At 45.0% G+C, this 22,500-nt stretch overlaps 1 protein-coding gene across 1 annotated transcript in view; it reads left to right on the forward strand.

The window, feature by feature from the left end:
* LOC129830522 (adhesion G protein-coupled receptor B2-like) overlaps positions 1–22,500 on the forward strand; it is a 564,124-nt gene that overhangs the window by 225,505 nt on the left and 316,119 nt on the right. The window contains exons 3-4 of the mRNA XM_055893092.1: positions 13,501–13,581; positions 17,514–17,699. Coding sequence (XP_055749067.1) covers positions 13,501–13,581; positions 17,514–17,699 — 267 coding nt within the window. The remainder of the gene's footprint in view (positions 1–13,500; positions 13,582–17,513; positions 17,700–22,500) is intronic.

Consider the following 22,500-nt stretch of genomic DNA (forward strand, 5'->3'; position numbering starts at 1 on the left):
AGGTAGCGGTCCTGCTGCTGGGTTGTTGCCCTCCTACGGCCTCCTCCACGTCTCCTGATGTACTGGCCTGTCTCCTGGTAGTGCCTCCATGCTCTGGACACTACGCTGACAGACACAGCAAACCTTCTTGCCACAGCTTGCATTGATGTGCCATCCTGGATGAGCTGCACTACCTGAACCACTTGTGTGGGTTGTAGACTCCGTCTCATGCTACCACTAGAGTGAAAGCACCGCCAGCATTCAAAAGTGACCAAAACATCAGCCAGGAAGCATAGGAACTGAGAAGTGGTCTGTGTTCACCACCTGCAGAACCACTCCTTTATTGGGGGTGTCTTGCTAATTACCTATAATTTCCACCTATTGTCTATTCCATTTGCACAACAGCATGTGAAATTTATTGTCAATCAGTGTTGCTTCCTAAGTGGACAGTTTGATTTCACAGAAGTGTGATTGACTTGGAGTTACATTGTGTTGTTTAAGTGTTCCCTTTATTTTTTTGAGCAGTGTGTATATATATATATATATATATATATATATATATATATATATATATATATATATATATATACACACACATATATATATATATATATATATATATATATGATGTATGTATACACACATACATCTTTTTTAAATATATGTTCCTTTATTATTTTCCTCTAACCCTACTCAACTAATGGGCAACAACACTTAGGCTTGTACTTCCAGCTCATACATACTAGATGCATTTTACGGAACCTTGGTCTTACTGTTATGGGTCTGCCATCTCCACTGGAAACTATTGAATTGGTGTCAGGTCTTGAACCATCTGTTATCTCCACTGGGATCTATTGAATTGGTGTCAGGTCTTGAACCATCTGCCATCTCCACTGGAATTTACTGAATTGGTGTCAGGTCTTGAACCATCTGTCATCTCCAATGGAATTTATTGAATTGGTGTCATGTCTTGAACCATCTGCCATCTCCACTGGAATCTACTGAATTGGTGTCAGGTCTTGAACCATCTGCCATCTCCACTGGAATATATTTAATTGGTGTCAGGTCTTGAACCATCTGCCATCTCCACTGGAATCTATTGAATTGGTATTAAGTCTTGAACTATCTGTCATCTCCACTGGAATCTATTGAATTGGTTTGAAGTCTTGAACAATCTGCCATCTCCACTGGAATCTCCTGAATTGGTGTCAGGTCTAAAACCATCTGCCATCTCCACTGGAATATATTTAATTGGTGTCAGGTCTTGAACCATCTGTCATCTCCACTGGAATCTACTGAATTGGTGTTAAGTCTTGAACCATCTGCCATCTCCACTGGAATCTCCTGAATTGGTGTCAGGTCTAAAACCATCTGCCATCTCCACTGGAATATATTTAATTGGTGTCAGGTCTTGAACCATCTGTCATCTCCACTGGAATCTATTGAATTGGTGTTAAGTCTTGAACCATCTGTCATCTCCACTGGAATCTATTGAATTGGTTTGAAGTCTTGAACAATCTGCCATCTCCACTGGAATCTCCTGAATTGGTGTCAGGTCTTGAACCATCTGCCATCTCCACTGGAATATATGTAATTGGTGTCAGGTCTTGAACCTCCTGCCATCTCCACTGGAATCTATTGTATTGGTGTTAAGTCTTGAACCATCTGTCATCTCCACTGGAATCTATTGCATTGGTGTTAAGTCTTGAACCATCTGTCATCTCCACTGGAATCTATTTCATTGGTGTTAAGTCTTGAACCATCTGCCATCTCCCCTGGAAACTATTCAAAGTGTTAGTCCATATGTTGGGCTGAGTACTATATTTCCCAGAATTGTATCTAAAGCCGCATAATATTCTTGTCTTGGATACATAATATGTTGTGTATGAGTGTGTATATGGAGTGGATAGACCCGTCGATGACTTCTTGTTTTCTGTCTGATGGTTTCCTGTGTGTTATTGTGCTGCATTGATTGTCCTCAGATTGCTACCGGAGGCGAGGAATGATCCACTGCAAATGGAGCCTTCCAGGATGTGATCCTCTGTTTGTCTTAGATAGAGGGAGGAGAAGGAGGGGGAGAAAAGAGCGGGAGGAGTGTAATATTGGAAGATTGGGGAGGATGAAAACGAGGAGTAAAATGGCAGCCAATTTAGAGCTGAGGAGAAATGGAGAGGGAACTGGGGCGATTGGGCAATTTAAAGAAACACCAGGGATTGTATTCAGCCTACGCTACATTTCCAACTGACACACACTCGGGCCCCCCCCCCCACACACACACACACACACACACACACACACACACACACACACACACACACACACACACACACACACACACACACACACACACACACACACACACACACACACACACACACACACACACACACACACACACACACACACACACCCATTACATATTTCTAGTAATGGGTGCAACTGTCCATGGTTTAACGTAGTACTCACAGCCCTGTTACAGAGGGCCTTCATGTGTCGATGTATCTGCTATGTCAGTCTTGTGTGCCCACTGTAAGAGCTGTTCACTAACCCCTTCATGGTCTTCAAGACATTCTGCTCTTCCATAACTCCCTCTGGCCATCTGAGAGTGAATCAAGTCTAACAGGGGTTTGCTTATATTTGTTTCACACATGTGAACACACGTACATGCTAGGCTACCTGCATGTATGTGTGTGTCTGAGGAATACAGTTTATATTGGCAGCTTTATGAAATGTGCATGAGTTCTTCTGCTTGATTCCATTTTGCTCTCAGCCTGTAAGACCTGATTCAGTTACTCCAGATATGTGTGTGTGTGTGTGTGTGTGTGTGTGTGTGTGTGTGTGTGTGTGTGTGTGTGTGTGTGTGTGAGAGAGAGAGAGAGAGAACATAGAGGGATAGCGAGTGGACTTGAGTGACAGACAGAGAGGAAGATAAAGGGGGAAGAGTGTAGAGTGAGAAAGGATATGAGGGAGAGATAGAGGAACCCTTGTGTGTCCAGTGGCTTATAAAAAAATCCATTATGGCTGACGGTGTATCAGTCTCCTCTCTCCTAGATGGTGTAAATGTACAGGGTGAGACACAGTGTATCAGTCTCCTCTCTCCTAGATGGTGTAAATGTACAGGGTGAGACACAGTGTATCAGTCTCCTCTCTCCTAGATGGTGTAAATGTACAGGGTGAGGCACAGTGTATCAGTCTCCTCTCTCCTAGATGGTGTAAATGTACAGGGTGAGACACAGTGTATCAGTCTCCTCTCTCCTAGATGGTGTAAATGTACAGGGTGAGGCAAATATAAGCACATATGTGATATGCTGTACACCTGGGGAAATAGCTGTGTGAGCACAAACACACACACACACACACTCTCTCTTTCTCCTCTCCCTCTCTCTCACCCACACACACACAAGCATACGCACACTCACGCACACACGTGCACTCATACATGTGCACACCCACAAGCACACTCTTCTCTGTATGTCTAAATTCTCAGCTCAGCTCAACAAAGGAAATAAGGCTCTAGCTGACAATCCCCCCGTCCGCTTTCTGGCCTGGCTCTTTTTAAGGCTCAATACACGTTTACTGGCACAATGTTAATTTAACAGGGCTGATACAGTACATACCCCTGTGTGTGTGTGTGTGTGTGTGTGTGTGTGTGTGTGTGTGTGTGTGTGTGTGTGTGTGTGTGTGTGTGTGTGTGTGTGTGTGTGTGTGTGTGTGTGTGTGTGTGTGTGTGTGTGTGTGTGTGTGTGTGTGTGTACACACTGTGGTCCTGTCTGATTCAGCTGTATTCTGCCTCGACATCCTCCTATCTATGGGTTGGTTGTGAAGAAGGATAATATATACGAAGTACACCAAACATTAATAACACCTTCCTAATATTGAGTTGTACCCCATTTTGCCCTCATAACAGCCTCAATTTGTTGGAGCACGGACTCTGCTAGGTGTTGTGTCAAGTTGGCTGGATGTCCTTTGGGTGGTGGACCATTCTTGGTACAGTACATACAGGAAACTGTTGTGCGTGAAAAACCCAGCAGCGTTGCAGTTCTTGACACAAAACGGGGTACCTGGCACCTACAATCATACCCCTTCAAAGGTACTTCAAACTTTTGTCTTGCCTATTCACCAGGTGAATGACACACATAGACAATCCATGTCTCAATTGTGTCAAGGCTTAAAAACCCTTCTTTAACCTGTCTCCTCCGATTCCCCTACTCCGTGTAGAATGATGAACTACAATTACACTTGTACAGATAGATAGACAAACAGTGAAAGAGGGGTATGGTGACAGAGAGAGAGAAAGGGAGATAGATAGAGATAGAAATAGAGAGTGAGTGAGTGAGTGAGTGTGTGAGTGAGTGAGTGAGTGAGTGAGTGAGTGAGTGAGTGAGTGAGTGAGTGAGTGAGTGAGTGAGCGAGCGAGTGAGTGAGTGAGTGAGTGATAAAGAGAGAGAGAGAGAAAGATAGAGAGAAAGAGAGGGATGAAGGGCTAGAAAACTAGAGAGGGAGGGAGGGAAATATAAAGTTGAATGGAAGAGTAGAGTCCCCCTCTGTCCTGCTCCAATGACCCGCTGAAAGGAAGATGAAAGAGGGGGATACACACACACTGCATCACTACCAGATCTACATATCACTCAGGATACACACACACTGCATCACTACCAGATCTACATCTCACTCAGGATACACACACACTGCATCACTACCAGATCTACATATCACTCAGGATACACACACACTGCATCACTATCCGATCTACATATCACTCAGGATACACACACACTGCATCACTACCAGATCTACATCTCACTCAGGATACACACACACTGCATCACTACCAGATCTACATATCACTCAGGATACACACACACTGCATCACTATCCGATCTACATATCACTCAGGATACACACACACTGCATCACTACCAGATCTACATCTCACTCAGGATACACACACACTGCATCACTACCAGATCTACATATCACTCAGGATACACACACACTGCATCACTATCCGATCTACATATCACTCAGGATACACACACACTGCATCACTACCAGATCTACATATCACTCAGGATACACACACACTGCATCACTACCAGATCTACATATCACTCAGGATACACACACACTGCATCACTACCAGATCTACATATCACTCAGGATACACACACTGCATCACTATCCGATCTACATATCACTCAGGATACACACACACTGCATCACTACCAGATCTACATATCACTCAGGATACACACACACTGCATCACTACCAGACCTACATATCACTCAGGATACACACACACTGCATCACTACCAGATCTACATATCACTCAGGATACACACACACTGCATCACTATCCGATCTACATATCACTCAGGATACACACACACTGCATCACTACCAGATCTACATATCACTCAGGATACACACACACTGCATCACTACCAGATCTACATCTCACTCAGGATACACACACACTGCATCACTACCAGATCTACATCTCACTCAGGATACACACACACTGCATCACTACCAGATCTACATATCACTCAGGATACACACACACTGCATCACTACCAGATCTACATATCACTCAGGATACACACACACTGCATCACTACCAGATCTACATATCACTCAGGATACACACACACTGCATCACTACCAGACCTACATATCACTCAGGATACACACTGCATCACTACCAGATCTGCATATCCCTCAGGATACACACACACTGCATCACTACCAGATCTGCATATCCCTCAGGATACACACACACTGCATCACTACCAGATCTGCATATCCCTCAGGATACACACACAAAATATGCACTGAGTGCGGTAACCCAGGCGATAACACATGTTTGTGACTTGGTCCCCGTTGAGAAAGAAGATGAAATAGCGAGGGACAGAGAGAAGAAAGAATGTTGGTTTTCTTCAAACTGTTATTGAATTTTCTATGACAACCTGAAATTGTGGCGACAGGCATTTGAGCTATCGTAACCATATTAGCACAGTCCCCAGAGGGATGTGTGTGTGTGTGCGTGTGCGTGTGCGTGTGTGTGCGTACGTGTGTGTGTGTACAGAATGTGTGTATGTGTGTGTACAATATGTGTGTGTGTGTACAATATGTGTGTGTGTACAGTGTGTGTGTGTGTGTGTTAGCGAAAGCCCAGGGGAGAATCCTCTCTAATCACACGCATTTGACAGAGCCAAACATGGGGAGTTCCCTAGAGCTCATCCCTCTTCCCTGCTTCGATGTTGGAGCACACACACATGTGTGGGCGTGGGGGACTGTCTCGTTGTGAACTAAATAACAACAGGAGTTTAGCAGGACTGGTTGTGAACTAAAGAACTACAGGAGTTCAGTAGGACTGGTTGTGAACTAAAGAACAACAGGAGTTTAGCAGGACTGGTTGTGAACTAAAGAACAACAGGAGTTTAGCAGGACTGGTTGTGAACTAAAGAACAACAGGAGTTTAGTAGGACTGGTTGTGAACTAAAGAACAACAGGAGTTCAGTAGGACTGGTTGTGAACTAAAGAACTACAGGAGTTCAGCAGGACTGGTTGTGAACTAAAGAACAACAGGAGTTTAGTAGGACTGGTTGTGAACTAAAGAACAACAGGAGTTCAGTAGGACTGGTTGTGAGCTAAAGAACAACAGGAGTTCAGTAGGACTGGTTGTGAACTAAAGAACAACAGGAGTGTAGTAGGACTGGTTGTGAACTAAAGAACAACAGGAGTTTAGTAGGACTGGTTGTGAACTAAAGAACAACAGGAGTGTAGTAGGACTGGTTGTGAACTAAAGAACAACAGGAGTTTAGTAGGACTGGTTGTGAACTAAAGAACAACAGGAGTTTAGCAGGACTGGTTGTGAACTAAAAGAACAACAGGAGTTTAGTAGGACTGGTTGTGAACTAAAGAACAACAGGAGTTCAGTAGGACTGGTTGTGAACTAAAGAACAACAGGAGTTCAGTAGGACTGGTTGTGAATTAAGAACAACAGGAGTTTAGTAGGACTGGTTGTGAACTAAAGAACAACAGGAGTTCAGCAGGACTGGTTGTGAACTAAAGAACAACAGGAGTTTAGTAGGACTGTTTGTGAACTAAAGAACAACAGGAGTTCAGCAGGACCATTGCAATGAATGTCTACTATTTTGATAGTGCTATAATCTCTACTATTTTGACAGGGCTATTGTCTCTACTATTTTGACAAGGCTATTATCTCTACTAATGTATCTACTATTGTCTCTAGTCTTCTGACAAGGCTATTGTCTCTACAATTTTGACAAGCCTATTTTCTCTACTCTTTTGACAGGGTTTTGTCTCTACTATTTAGACAGTGTTGTGTCTACTATTTAGACAGGGTTGTATCTCTACTATTTTGACAGGGTTGTATCTCTACTATTTTGACAGGGTTATATCGCTACTATTTTGACAGGGTTGTATCTCTACTATTTTGACAGGGTTGTATCTCTACTATTTTGACAGGGTTATATCGCTACTATTTTGACAGTGTTGTATCTCTACTATTTTGACAGGGTCGTGTCTCTACTATTTAGACATGGTTATGTCGCTACTATTTTGACAGTGTTGTATCTCTACTATTTTGACAGGGTCGTGTCTCTACTATTTTGACAGGGTTGTGTCTCTACTATTTTGACAGGGTTGTGTCTCTACTATTTTGACAGGGTCGTGTCTCTACTATTTTGACAGGGTTGTGTCTCTACTATTTTGACAGGGTTGTATCTCTACTATTTTGACAGGGTTGTATCTCTACTATTTTGACAGGGTTGTATCTCTACTATTTTGACAGGGTTGTATCTCTACTATTTTGACAGGGTTGTATCTCTACTATTTTGACAGGGTTGTATCTCTACTATTTTGACAGAGTTGTATCTCTACTATTTTGACAGGGTTGTGTCTCTACTATTTTGACAGGGTTGTGTCTCTACTATTTTGACAGGGTTGTATCTCTACTATTTTGACAGAGTTGTATCTCTACTATTTTGACAGGGTTGTGTCTCTACTATTTTGACAGGGTTGTGTCTCTACTATTTTGACAGGGTTGTGTCTCTACTATTTTGACAGGGTTGTGTCTCTACTATTTTGACAGGGTTGTGTCTCTACTATTTTGACAGGGTTGTATCTCTACTATTTTGACAGGGTTGTATCTCTACTATTTTGACAGGGTTGTATCTCTACTATTTTGACAGGGTCGTGTCTCTACTATTTTGACAGGGTCGTATCTCTACTATTTTGACAGGGTCGTGTCTCTACTATTTTGACAGGGTTGTATCTCTACTATTTTGACAGGGTTGTGTCTCTACTATTTTGACAGGGTTGTGTCTCTACTATTTTGACAGGGTTGTATCTCTACTATTTTGACAGTGTTGTATCTCTACTATTTTGACAGGGTTGTGTCTCTACTATTTTGACAGGGTTGTGTCTCTACTATTTTGACAGGGTTGTATCTCTACTATTTTGACAGGGTTGTATCTCTACTATTTTGACAGGGTTGTATCTCTACTATGTTGACAGGGTTGTATCTCTACTATTTTGACAGGGTTGTATCTCTACTATTTTGACAGGGTTGTGTCTCTACTATTTTGACAGGGTTGTGTCTCTACTATTTTGACAGGGTTGTGTCTCTACTATTTTGACAGGGTTGTATCTCTACTATTTTGACAGAGTTGTGTCTCTACTATTTTGACAGGGTTGTGTCTCTACTATTTTGACAGGGTTGTATCTCTACTATTTTGACAGGGTTGTGTCTCTACTATTTTGACAGGGTTGTGTCTCTACTATTTTGACAGGGTTGTATCTCTACTATTTTGACAGGGTTGTGTCTCTACTATTTTGACAGGGTTGTGTCTCTACTATTTTGACAGGGTTGTATCTCTACTATTTTGACAGGGTTGTGTCTCTACTATTTTGACAGGGTTGTGTCTCTACTATTTTGACAGGGTTGTGTCTCTACTATTTTGACAAGGTTGTGTCTCTACTATTTTGACAGTGTTGTGTCGTTACTATTTTGACAGGGTTGTATCTCTACTCTTTTGACAGGGTTGTATCTCTACTATTTTGACAGGGTTGTATCTCTACTATTTTGACAGGGTTGTATCTCTACTATTTTGACAGAGTTGTATCTCTACTATTTTGACAGGGTTGTGTCTCTACTATTTTGACAGGGTTGTATCTCTACTATTTTGACAGGGTTGTATCTCTACTATTTTGACAGGGTTGTATCTCTACTATTTTGACAGGGTTGTATCTCTACTATTTTAACAGAGTTGTATCTCTACTATTTTGACAGGGTTGTGTCTCTACTATTTTGACAGGATTGTGTCTCTACTATTTTGACAGGGTTGTATCTCTACTATTTTGACAGGGCTGTATCTCTACTATTTTGACAGTTTTGTATCTCTACTATTTTGACAGGGTTGTGTCTACTATTTTGACAGGGTTGTGTCTCTACTATTTTGACAGGGTTGTATCTCTACTATTTTGACAGGGTTGTGTCTCTACTATTTTGACAGGGTTGTATCTCTACTATTTTGACAGGGTTGTGTCTCTACTATTTTGACAGGGTTGTCTCTACTATTTTGACAGGGTTGTGTCTCTACTATTTTGACAGGGTTGTGTCTCTACTATTTTGACAGGGTTGTGTCTCTACTATTTTGACAGGGTCGTGTCTCTACTATTTTAACAGGGTTGTGTCTACTATTTTGACAGTGTTGTGTCTCTACTATTTTGACAGGGTTGTGTCTCTACTATTTTGACAGGGTTGTGTAAGTGAGAACAGGAAACCTTCTACAATATTATCTGTGTCACGTAATGTAATAAAAAAGTGCCAGCACTCATTCAATTATGATTTGCAACAATATAATCAGTGAGAAGGCGACTAGCTGGAACGTATGCCAATGTTGTGGTCTATAAAGACATGTTGCTATGAACAACATTTAAAACAGAGCCTCAATTATTGCAAATCATAGTCAAGTGCTGGCGCTATTTCATATTCATGTGATCTAAAGCCAAGAACAATAGGAGCAAGCTCACCTCAGTGATAAGGAAATAGACTTAGACGGGTTGGCGATTCCAAACAAAACAAATACAGCAACTAATTGTTTCTTAAATAATAATATGATTATCAGACTGTGGAGTTTGTTCCTTTACATGTTATAAAATGACCGTGTTTGATGGGACTAGCAACGGAATAGCTTAGCAAGAAATGTTTGTGGCAAATAATTAGAGCTATTAAGTTTGTGAGGAGAAATGTAAGGAAATACAGCTCACAGACACAACATCACACGTATGCATTCATGCTTCTCTTCATTTATGATAATGTCACTAAACAATGTATTCCTGATTGATGATAGTTTTGCTACCTCTTTCTGTCATATGGATACTCCTACTAAAATGTAAAATCTCATGAACTCTTCTGGCGCAAAGTAGGGCTAGGCCTAGTCTCAGGTTTGACCTTGGTCATTCAACATGTGTGCCTCTTCCTGGATATGTGCAGTCAGACCACCTTAATAAGCCATGGAAGCTTGGAGAACTGAACTGAAATAGAAATACAGGACTGCTGTTCAATAAAATATTGTTTTCCTCCTTTTGGGGATGTTCTTACTAACGCTGGTTATGGTAAAGTGTCGGCTTACTGAGGATAAACTGTGTGCATGTGTGTGTGTGTGTGTGCGTGTGCGTGTGCGTGTGCGTGCGTGTGCGTGTGCGTGTGTTAAATGCGTGTGTGTGGCAATTCACAGTGAGACTCTGTGTTTTATTGTCATATGTGTCTAGTTTACACTTACTGGAAAATAGCCCTCTGTTCACGTCTGGGTTCTTTTTTCCTAGCTTTGTTTATCTCAGGACATTTGAATGAAAAATGGTGCACACAATTCCACACAGCAGATCACAGAAAGAAAAGCAGAATAGCAGCCGCAGTAGTTAAACTGTCCATCACTATACAATGGTATGACTTTACACTATTCCATACCACAGTTACTTATATCTCCTGTTCTCTATTTCTTTATCCAGACCTCTACCCAGACCCCTATCCAGACCCCTATCCAGACCCCTATCCAGACCCCTATTCAGACCCCTACCCAGACCCCTATCCAGACCCCTACCCAGACCCCTACCCAGACCCCTATCCAGACCCCTACCCAGACCCCTATCCAGACCCCTACCCAGACCCCTATCCAGACCTCTACCCAGACCCCTACCCAGACCCCTATCCAGACCCCTATCCAGACCCCTACCCAGACCCCTATCCAGACCTCTACCCAGACCCCTATCCAGACCCCTACCCAGACCCCTATCCAGACCTCTACCCAGACCCCTATCCAGACCCCTACCCAGACCCCTATCCAGACCCCTACCCAGACCCCTATCCAGACCCCTACCCAGACCCCTATCCAGACCCCTACCCAGACCCCTATCCAGACCCCTACCCAGACCCCTATCCAGACCTCTACCCAGACCCCTATCCAGACCCCTACCCAGACCCCTATCCAGACCTCTATCCAGACCCCTACCCAGACCCCTATCCAGACCCCTATCCAGACCCCTACCCAGACCTCTACCCAGACCCCTATCCAGACCTCTAATTATATATCCTGTTCTCTCTCTCTATCCAGACCTCTAATTATATCTCCTGTTCTCTCTCTCTGTCCAGACCTCTAATTATATCTCCTGTTCTCTCTCTCTCTCTGTCCAGACCTCTAATTATATCTCCTGTTCTCTCTCTCTGTCCAGACCTCTAATTATATCTCCTATTCTCTCTCTCTCTGTCCAGACCTCTAATTATATCTGATGTTCTCTCTCTCTGTCCAGACCTCTAATTATATCTCCTGTTCTCTCTCTCGGTCCAGACCTCTAATTATATCTGATGTTCTCTCTCTCTGTCCAGACCTCTAATTATATCTCCTGTTCTCTCTCTCTGTCCAGATCTCTAATTATATCTCCTGTTCTCTCTCTCTGTCCAGACCTCTAATTATATCTGATGTTCTCTCTCTCTGTCCAGACCTCTAATTATATCTCCTGTTCTCTCTCTCTGTCCAGATCTCTAATTATAACTCCTGTTCTCTCTCTCTGTCCAGACCTCTAATTATATCTCCTGTTCTCTCTCTCTGTCCAGACCTCTAATTATATCTCCTGTTCTCACTCTCTGTCCAGACCTCTAATTATATCTGATGTTCTCTCTCTCTGTCCAGACCTCTAATTATATCTCCTGTTCTCTCTCTCTCTGTCCAGACCTCTAATTATATCTCCTGTTCTCTCTCTCTGTCCAGACCTCTAATTATATCTCCTGTTCTCTCTCTCTCTGTCCAGACCTCTAATTATATCTCCTGTTCTCTCTCTCTGTCCAGACCTCTAATTATATCTGATGTTCTCTCTCTCTGTCCAGACCTCTAATTATATCTCCTGTTCTCTCTCTCTGTCCAGACCTCTAATTATATCTCCTGTTCTCTCTCTCTGTCCAGACCTCTAATTATATCTCCTGTTCTCTCTCTCTGTCCAGATCTCTAATTATATCTCCTGTTCTCTCTCTCTGTCCAGACCTCTAATTATATCTCCTGTTCTCTCTCTCTGTCCAGACCTCTAATTATATCTCCTTTTCTCTCTCTCTGTCCAGACCTCTAATTATATCTCCTGTTCTCTCTCTCTCTGTCCAGACCTCTAATTATATCTCCTGTTCTCTCTCTCTCTGTCCAGACCTCTAATTATATCTGATGTTCTCTCTCTCTGTCCAGACCTCTAATTATATCTCCTATTCTCTCTCTCTGTCCAGACCTCTAATTATATCTCCTGTTCTCTCTCTCTGTCCAGACCTCTAATTATATCTCCTGTTCTCTCTCTCTGTCCAGACCTCTAATTATATCTCCTGTTCTCTCTCTCTATCCAGACCTCTAATTATATCTCCTGTTCTCTCTCTCTGTGCAGACCTCTAATTATATCTCCTATTCTCTCTCTCTGTCCAGACCTCTAATTATATCTCCTGTTCTCTCTCTCTGTCCAGACCTCTAATTATATCTCATGTTCTCTCTCTCTGTCCAGACCTCTAATTATATCTCCTGTTCTCTCTCTCTGTCCAGACCTCTAATTATATCTCCTGTTCTCTCTCTCTGTCCAGACCTCTAATTATATATCCTGTTCTCTCTCTCTATCCAGACCTCTAATTATATCTCCTGTTCTCTCTCTCTGTCCAGACCTCTAATTATATCTCCTGTTCTCTCTCTCTGTCCAGACCTCTAATTATATCTCCTGTTCTCTCTCTCTGTCCAGACCTCTAATTATATATCCTGTTCTCTCTCTCTGTCCAGACCTCTAATTATATCTCCTGTTCTCTCTCTCTGTCCAGACCTCTAATTATATCTCCTGTTATCTCTCTCTGTCCAGACCTCTAATTATATCTCCTGTTCTCTCTCTCTGTCCAGACCTCTAATTATATCTCCTGTTCTCTCTCTCTCTGTCCAGACCTCTAATTATATCTCCTGTTCTCTCTCTCTATCCAGACCCAGATGATGATGACCTGAAGGTGAAGACACAGAAACCCAGATCAGCAGACCAGCCAGGTGTGTTTCAGGCACAGACAGGTGAGTCGTGTTGTGTGTGATAGATGGCTAGGGTGTGAGATTGGGGCTGGATGTCTATACACACCACTGGATGAAAGTACAATTATGCAATGGAAAGGAATATAGGAATATACTGTATATATACAAGATGGTACAGGAATACATAAAAAATAACCTGATAATACACAGCCCGCTTGGCCCCCACCACAGTCATAGGGAGTTCCGACTGGGGGGAATCCTTGGCACTGCCTCATCTCCTCTCATCCTCCTCACCACCCCCTCATCCCCAGGACTTCTGGGATGAGCTTAAGTCCTGACTCACCACATGTAAATGAAGATGTAATGCGATTAACGGACATGCAATTAATTCGATTTAACCGTTCACTGTTTGATGACACCCCCATCCAAGGACACGCTTTATACAGACAAGGTAATAAAGGAGAGACAGAGATGTGGGGATGAGAGAGAGAGTAGGAGAGAGACAGAGAGAGAGAGAGAGGCAGAGAGAGAGAGAGAGAGAGAGAGAGGCAGAGAGAGAGAGAGAGAGGCAGAGAGAGAGAGAGAGAGAGGCAGAGAGAGAGGCAGAGAGAGAGAGAGAGAGAGAGAGAGAGAGAGAGAGAGAGAGAGAGAGAGAGAGAGAGAGAGAGAGAGAGAGCAAAAGATGTTGGATAAAAAGTTTAAATATGAAACATCACCCTGTGGTGAGGCCTTGTGGAATTACTTCCTACTGGTGTTCTTCCTACTGGTGTTCTTCCTACTGGTGTTCTTCTTACTGGTGTCCTTCCTACTGGTGTTCTTCCTACTGGTGTTCTTCTTACTGGTGTCCTTCCTACTGGTGTTCTTCCTACTGGTGTTCTTCCTACTGGTGTCCTTCCTACTGGTGTTCTTCCTACTGGTGTCCTTCCTACTGGTGTTCTTCTTACTGGTGTCCTTCCTACTGATGTTCTTCCTACTGGTGGTATTCCTACTGGTGTTCTTCCTACTGGTGTCCTTCCTACTGGTGTCCTTCCTACTGGTGTTCTTCCTACTGGTGTCCTTCCTACTGGTGTTCTTCCTACTGGTGTCCTTCCTACTGGTGTTCTTCTTACTGGTGTCCTTCCTACTGATGTTCTTCCTACTGGTGGTATTCCTACTGGTGTTCTTCCTACTGGTGTCCTTCCTACTGGTGTCCTTCCTACTGGTGTTCTTCCTACTGGTGTTCTTCCTACTCGTGTTCTTCCTACTGATGTCCTTCCTACTGGTGTTCTTCCTACTGGTGTTCTTCCTACTCGCGTTCTTCCTACTGGTGTTCTTCCTACTGGTGGTCTTCCTACTGGTGGTATTCCTACTGATGTTCTTCCTACTGGTGTTCTTCCTACTGGTGTCCTTCCTACTGGTGTCCTTCCTACTGGTGTCCTTCCTATTGGTGTTCTTCCTACTGGTGTCCTTCCTACTGAATCCTTCCTACTGGTGTCCTTCCTACTGGTGTCCTTCCTACTGAATCCTTCCTACTGGTGTCCTTCCTACTGGTGTCCTTCCTACTGGTGTTCTTCCTACTCGTGTTCTTCCTACTGATGTCCTTCCTACTGGTGTCCTTCCTACTGATGTCCTTCCTACTGATGTTCTTCCTACTGGTGTCCTTCCTACTGATGTTCTTCCTACTGGTGTTCTTCCTACTGGTGTCCTTCCTACTGGTGTCCTTCCTACTGATGTTCTTCCTACTGGTGTTCTTCCTACTGGTGTTCTTCCTACTGGTGTTCTTCCTACTGGTGTTCTTCCTACTGGTGTCCTTCCTACTGGTGTTCTTCCTACTGGTGTTCTTCCTACTGGTGTTCTTCCTACTGGTGTTCTTCATACTGGTGTTCTTCCTACTGATGTCCTTCCTACTGGTGTTCTTCCTTCTGGTGTTCTTCCTACTGGTGTTCTTCCTACTGTTGTCCTTCCTACTGATGTTCTTCCTACTGGTGTCCTTCCTACTGGTGTTCTTCCTACTGGTGTTCTTCCTACTGGTGTCCTTCCTACTGGTGTTCTTCTTACTGATGTTCTTCCTACTGGTGTTCTTCCTACTGGTGTCCTTCCTACTGGTGTCCTTCCTACTGGTGTTCTTCCTACTGGTGTTCTTCCTACTGGTGTCCTTCCTACTGGTGTCCTTCCTACTGGTGTCCTTCCTACTGGTGTTCTTCCTACTGGTGTCCTTCCTACTGGTGTCCTTCCTAATGATGTTCTTCCTACTGGTGTTCTTCCTACTCGTGTCCTTCCTACTGGTGTCCTTCCTACTGGTGTCCTTCCTACTGGTGGTATTCCTACTGATGTTCTTCCTACTGGTGTCCTTCCTACTGGTGTTCTTCCTACTGGTGTTCTTCCTACTGGTGTTCTTCCTACTGGTGTCCTTCCTACTGGTGTTCTTCCTACTGGTGTTCTTCCTACTGGTGTTCTTCCTACTGGTGTCCTTCCTACTGGTGTCCTTCCTACTGGTGTTCTTCCTACTGGTGTCCTTCCTACTGGTGTTCTTCCTACTGGTGTTCTTCCTACTGGTGTCCTTTCTACTTGTGGTATTCCTACTGATGTTCTTCCTACTGGTGTCCTTCCTACTGGTGTTCTTCCTACTGGTGTTCTTCCTACTGGTGTCCTTCCTACTGGTGTTCTTCCTACGGGAAAGGAATAGAGGGATGGATATATGAGTGAGAGAGCGAGAGGAGAGCAACAGTGAGATAAATGTTTAGGGTGAAAGAGGGATGAGGGAGAGTGTTTGTGTAGGTTTTTATAAAAGATAGACGAAGGAGAAGAAAGATGGGCCAAGGGTCATGAATATATCAATATTTTCCATCTCACCCCTCAGACTCTCACCCCTCCCCTCTCGCCAGCTCTCTCGCCTCACCCCTCCCCTCCAGCCAGGTCACCCGTCAGTGAAGACTGTACCCATTTCCACTGCTGTCTCTTTCATTTAGCCTCTTATGTTTGACGTGCATCCCTTTCAACCCCCCCACCCCCCTTCCACACACACACACACACACACACACACACACACACACACACACACACACACACACACACACACACACACACACACAATCTAAACACTAAAGCACTGCTTGTTTACTTGTGCGTTCAACATGTCATCCCTTTGGTGCACATTCAGCCAGTGAGAGATGAATATTACCTCAGTAGTGATACACATTACCTTAAGGCTGATGATGTCTGTTACCCTATGGATAACACTTATCACCTTAATGCTCAGAAATATTCATTCATTGCTCATGAATATCACTGCATGTGCCCCAAAGCGTATCAAAACTATTGCACTGTATAGGGAATAGGGTGTAATTTGGAACACACTCATGTTTATGCTCATGAATATTACCTAAATCCTCATGAATATTACCTAAAGGCTAATGAATAGCGGCCCAAGGCTTACATGCACTGCCTTATAAAGCTTCTGAATTTTACTGTGGGAAGTAATAGGGAACGGAGAGACCAAATATACATTTAGAGCGTTTTGCTCCTGTATTCATCCCTTGATTTCTCTACCTCTCCCTTCTCATGTCACAGCATTAAGATTTAGAGACGAAACTCCACAACAACTAAACAATATAAATGATGTCTCTCTCTCTCTCTCTCTCTCTCTCTCTCTCTCTCTCTCTCTCTCTCTCTCTCTCTCTCTCTCTCTCCTCTCTCTCTCTCTCTCTCTCTCTCTCTCTCTCTCTCTCTCTCTCTCTCTCTCTCTCTCTCTCTCTCTCTCTCTCTCTCTCTCTCTCTCTCTCTCTCTCTCTCTCTCTCTCTCTCTCTCTCTAACTCTCTAACTCTAACTCTCTCTCTCTCTCTCTCTAACTCTCTAACTCTAACTCTCTCTCTCTCTCTCTCTCTCTCTCTCTAACTCTCTCTCTCTCTAACTCTCTCTCTCTCTAACTCTCTCTCTCTCTAACTCTCTCTCTCTCTAACTCTCTCTCTCTCTCTCTCTCTCTCTCTCTCTCCAGGTGACCCTGCGGCGGAGGAGTGGTCTCAGTGGAGTGTGTGTTCGTTAACGTGTGGTCAGGGTTGGCAGGTGCGGACACGCTCGTGTGTGTCCTCTCCCTACGGAACCCTGTGTAGCGGCGCCCTGAGAGAGACACGTATGTGTAACAATACAGCCTCCTGCCCCGGTGACCCAGCACTGAGCGCAGGTAGGCATGAACATGTACACCCACTATGTGCACAGACAGACTCACACACTTTGAAAACCACCGATACAGTACTTATCTACTGTGTGAGACTGCATGAGTATGGCCTTCTATAGTCCCCTCACTGTGGAACCTGTCCTTCTATAGTCCCCTCACTGTGGAACCTGTCCTTCTATAGTCCCCTCACTGTGGAACCTGTCCTTCTATAGTCCCCTCACTGTGGAACCTGTCCTTCTATAGTCCCCTCTCTGTGGAACCTGGCCTTCTATAGTCCCCTCACTGTGGAACCTGTCCTTCTATAGTCCCCTCACTGTGGAAACTGTCCTTCTATAGTCCCCTCTCTGTGGAACCTGTCCTTCTATAGTCCCCTCACTGTGGCACCTGTCCTTCTATAGTCCCTTCACTGTGGAAACTGTCCTTCTATAGTCCCCTCACTGTGGAACCTGTCCTTCTATAGTCCCCTCACTGTGGAACCTGTCCTTCTATATTCTATAGTCCCCTCAGTGTGGAACCTGTCCTTCTATATTCTATAGTCCCCTCTCTGTGGAACCTGGCCTTCTATAGTCCCCTCTCTGTGGAACCTGTCCTTCTATAGTCCCCTCACTGTGGAACCTGTCCTTCTATAGTCCCCTCACTGTGGAACCTGTCCTTCTATAGTCCCCTCACTGTGGAACCTGGCCTTCTATAGTCCCCTCACTGTGCAACCTGGCCTTCTATATTCTATAGTCCCCTCAGTGTGGAACCTGTCCTTTTATAGTCCCCTCACTGTGGAACCTGGCTTTGCCTGGCTGTTCACTGGCTGTTCATTATATACTTCAATCCACAGGATGTGTGTGTGTGTGTGTGTGTGTGTGTGTGTGTGTGTGTGTGTGTGTGTGTGTGTGTGTGTGTGTGTGTGTGTGTGTGTGTGTGTGTGTGTGTGTGTGTGAGAGAGTGATAAAGATCACTTCTCTGAGTGTGATAAAACTATGAGATGTATTGTGATGGTTATCATAACCATTAATTATTGTAAATCTTAGCAATTGATCTTCATTACAAAGCTGATCAACAGGTCCTGGTTTTGTTTTCGAGTGTGTGTGTGTGTGTGTGTGTGTGTGTGTGTGTGTGTGTGTGTGTGTGTGTGTGTGTGTGTGTGTGTGTGTGTGTGTGTGTGTGTGTGTGTGTGTGTGTGTGTGTGTGTGTGTGTGTGTGTGTGTGTGTGTGTGTGTGTGTGTGCGTGTTTACTGTCTTCCTGAGGGAAAAGCAACAACAGTTTCCTTCCCTGTCGGTGCATATGCTAATCTTGTTATTATGTAAATGTGAGAATGTGATTTGTTTGACTAAGTGGTTCATTTTCCATCCAGCACCAATATAAATCCCTAAAGTCCTCCTTTGATGAGAGACTGGTTGTTGTTTTGTACATTATTACATTTTTTATTTTTTTAAATTCCAGCCTCTCAGACCTGTTTTTTGGGGGATTAGGTGATTTGAGCGGGTAGGAGGGAGGGAGGGTAATTAAAGTGGACAGGGACCGTGGGGGAGGTTGGGGGCTTAGCATTTTGATTGACTGTTTCCTGCATGGGGTCATGGAGCGAAGGAGGGATGGAGTGAAGGAGGGTATGGAGTGAAGGAGGGTATGGAGTGAAGGAGGGTATGGAGTGAAGGAGGGTATGGAGTGAAGGAGGGATGGAGTGAAGGAGGGATGGAGTGAAGGAGGGTATGGAGTGAAGGAGGGTATGGAGTGAAGGAGGGTATGGAGTGAAGGAGGGTATGGAGTGAAGGAGGGTATGGAGTGAAGGAGGGTATGGAGTGAAGGAGAGATGGAGTGAAGGAGGGTATGGAGTGAAGGAGGGTATGGAGTGAAGGAGGGATGGAGTGAAGGAGGGTATGGAGTGAAGGAGGGTATGGAGTGAAGGAGGGTATGGAGTGAAGGAGGGTATGGAGTGAAGGAGGGATGGAGTGAAGGAGGGATGGAGTGAAGGAGGGTATGGAGTGAAGGAGGATATGGAGTGAAGGAGGGTATGGAGTGAAGGATGTATGGAGTGAAGGGAGGGTATGGAGTGAAGGAGGGACGGAGTGAAGGAGGGTATGGAGTGAAGGAGGGATGGAAGGATGGAGGTCTGCATGCTTCATATAGTGTATTAATCTCTTTACCTGTCTAATCACACAGTGTGGATGTACACACACCGACCGGTACCAACAAACACACCGACCGGTACCAACAAACACACCGACCGGTACCAACAAACACACCGACCGGTACCAACAAACACACCGACCGGTACCAGCAAACACACCGACCGGTACCAACAAACACACCAACCGGTACCAACAAACACACCGACCGGTACCAACAAACACACCGACCGGTACCAACAATCACACCGACCGGTACCAACAATCACACCGACCGGTACCAACAAACACACAGACCGGTACCAACAGACACACCAACCGGTACCAACAAACACACCAACCCGTACCAACAAACACACCAACCGGTACCAACAGACACACCAACCGGTACCAACAAACACACCAACCGGTACCAACAAACACACCAACCGGTACCAACAGACACACCAACCGGTACCAACAGACACACCAACCGGTACCAACAAACACACCGACCGGTACCAACAAACACACCAACCGGTACCAACAAACACACCGACCGGTACCAACAAACACACCGACCGGTACCAACAAACACACCGACCGGTACCAACAAACACACCGACTTTTACCAACAAACACACCGACCGGTACCAACAAACACACCGACCGGTACCAACAAACACACCGACCGGTACCAACAATCACACCGACCGGTACCAACAATCACACCGACCGGTACCAACAAACACACAGACCGGTACCAACAGACACACCAACCGGTACCAACAAACACACCAACCCGTACCAACAAACACACCAACCGGTACCAACAAACACACCAACCGGTACCAACAAACACACCGACCGGTACCAACAAACACACCGACCGGTACCAAGAAACACACCAACCGGTACCAACAAACACACCAACCGGTACCAACAGACACACCAACCGGTACCAACAAACACACCAACCGGTACCAACAAACACACCAACCGGTACCAACAAACACACCAACCGGTACCAACAGACACACCAACCGGTACCAACAGACACACCAACCGGTACCAACAAACACACCGACCGGTACCAACAAACACACCAACCGGTACCAACAAACACACCGACCGGTACCAACAAACACACCGACCGGTACCAACAAACACACCGACCGGTACCAACAAACACACCGACCGGAAACAACAAACACATCAACCGGAAACAACAGACACACCGACCGGTACCAACAAACACACCAACCGGAAACAACAGACACACCGACCGGTACCAACAAACACACCAACCGGAAACAACAGACACACCGACCGGTACCAACAAACACACCAACCGGAAACAACAGACACACCGACCGGTACCAACAAACACACCAACCGGAAACAACAAACACACCAACCGGTACCAACAAACACACCGACCGGTACCAACAAACACACCGACCGGTACCAACAAACACACCAACCGGTACCAACAAACACACCAACCGGTACCAACAGACACACCAACCGGTACCAACAAACACACCAACCGGTACCAACAAACACACCAACCGGTACCAACAAACACACCAACCGGTACCAACAGACACACCAACCGGTACCAACAGACACACCAACCGGTACCAACAAACACACCGACCGGTACCAACAAACACACCAACCGGTACCAACAAACACACCGACCGGTACCAACAAACACACCGACCGGTACCAACAAACACACCGACCGGTACCAACAAACACACCGACCGGAAACAACAAACACATCAACCGGAAACAACAGACACACCGACCGGTACCAACAAACACACCAACCGGAAACAACAGACACACCGACCGGTACCAACAAACACACCAACCGGAAACAACAGACACACCGACCGGTACCAACAAACACACCAACCGGAAACAACAGACACACCGACCGGTACAAACAAACACACCAACCGGAAACAACAAACACACCTACCGGAAACAACAGACACACCGACCGGTACCAACAAACACACCAACCGGAAACAACAAACACACCAACCGGTACCAACAAACACACCGACCGGAAACAACAGACACACACCAACCTATTACCACTCAAAGTAGCCTGAGGCTGTGAACACGGAGTAAGCATGATTTGGAGAGCACTCTGTTCAGGTCTACATCTTAGCCAAGTTATTGTGTGTGTCTGTGTGTGTGTGCGTGCGTGCGTTAGTGTGTGTCTGTGTGTCTGCGTATGTGTGTGTGTGTGTCTGTGTGTGTGTGCGTGTGTACGTTAGTGTGTGTCTGTGTGTCTGCGTATGTGTGTGTGTTTGTGTTAGTGTGTGTCTGTGTGTCTGCGTATGTGTGTGTGTTTGTGTGTGTGTTTGTGTGCGTGTGTGTGCGCACATGTGTGTGTGTGTGCGTGTGTGCGTTAGTGTGTGTCTGTGTGTCTGCGTATGTGTGTGTGTGTGTGTGTGTGTGTGTGTGTGTGTGTGTGTGTGTGTGTGTGTGTGTGTGTGTGTGTGTGTGTGTGTGTGTGTGTGTTAGTGTGTGTCTGTGTGTCTGCGTATGTGTGTGTGTTTGTGTGTGTGTTTGTGTGCGTGTGTGTGCGCACATGTGTGTGTGTGTGCGTGTGTGCGTTAGTGTGTGTCTGTGTGTCTGCGTATGTGTGTGTGTGTGTGTGTGTGTGTGTGTGTGTGTGTGTGTGTGTGTG

The sequence above is a fragment of the Salvelinus fontinalis genome, chromosome 32 (genome assembly GCF_029448725.1).
Source record: "Salvelinus fontinalis isolate EN_2023a chromosome 32, ASM2944872v1, whole genome shotgun sequence".
In the NCBI taxonomy this organism is placed as follows: domain Eukaryota; kingdom Metazoa; phylum Chordata; class Actinopteri; order Salmoniformes; family Salmonidae; genus Salvelinus; species Salvelinus fontinalis.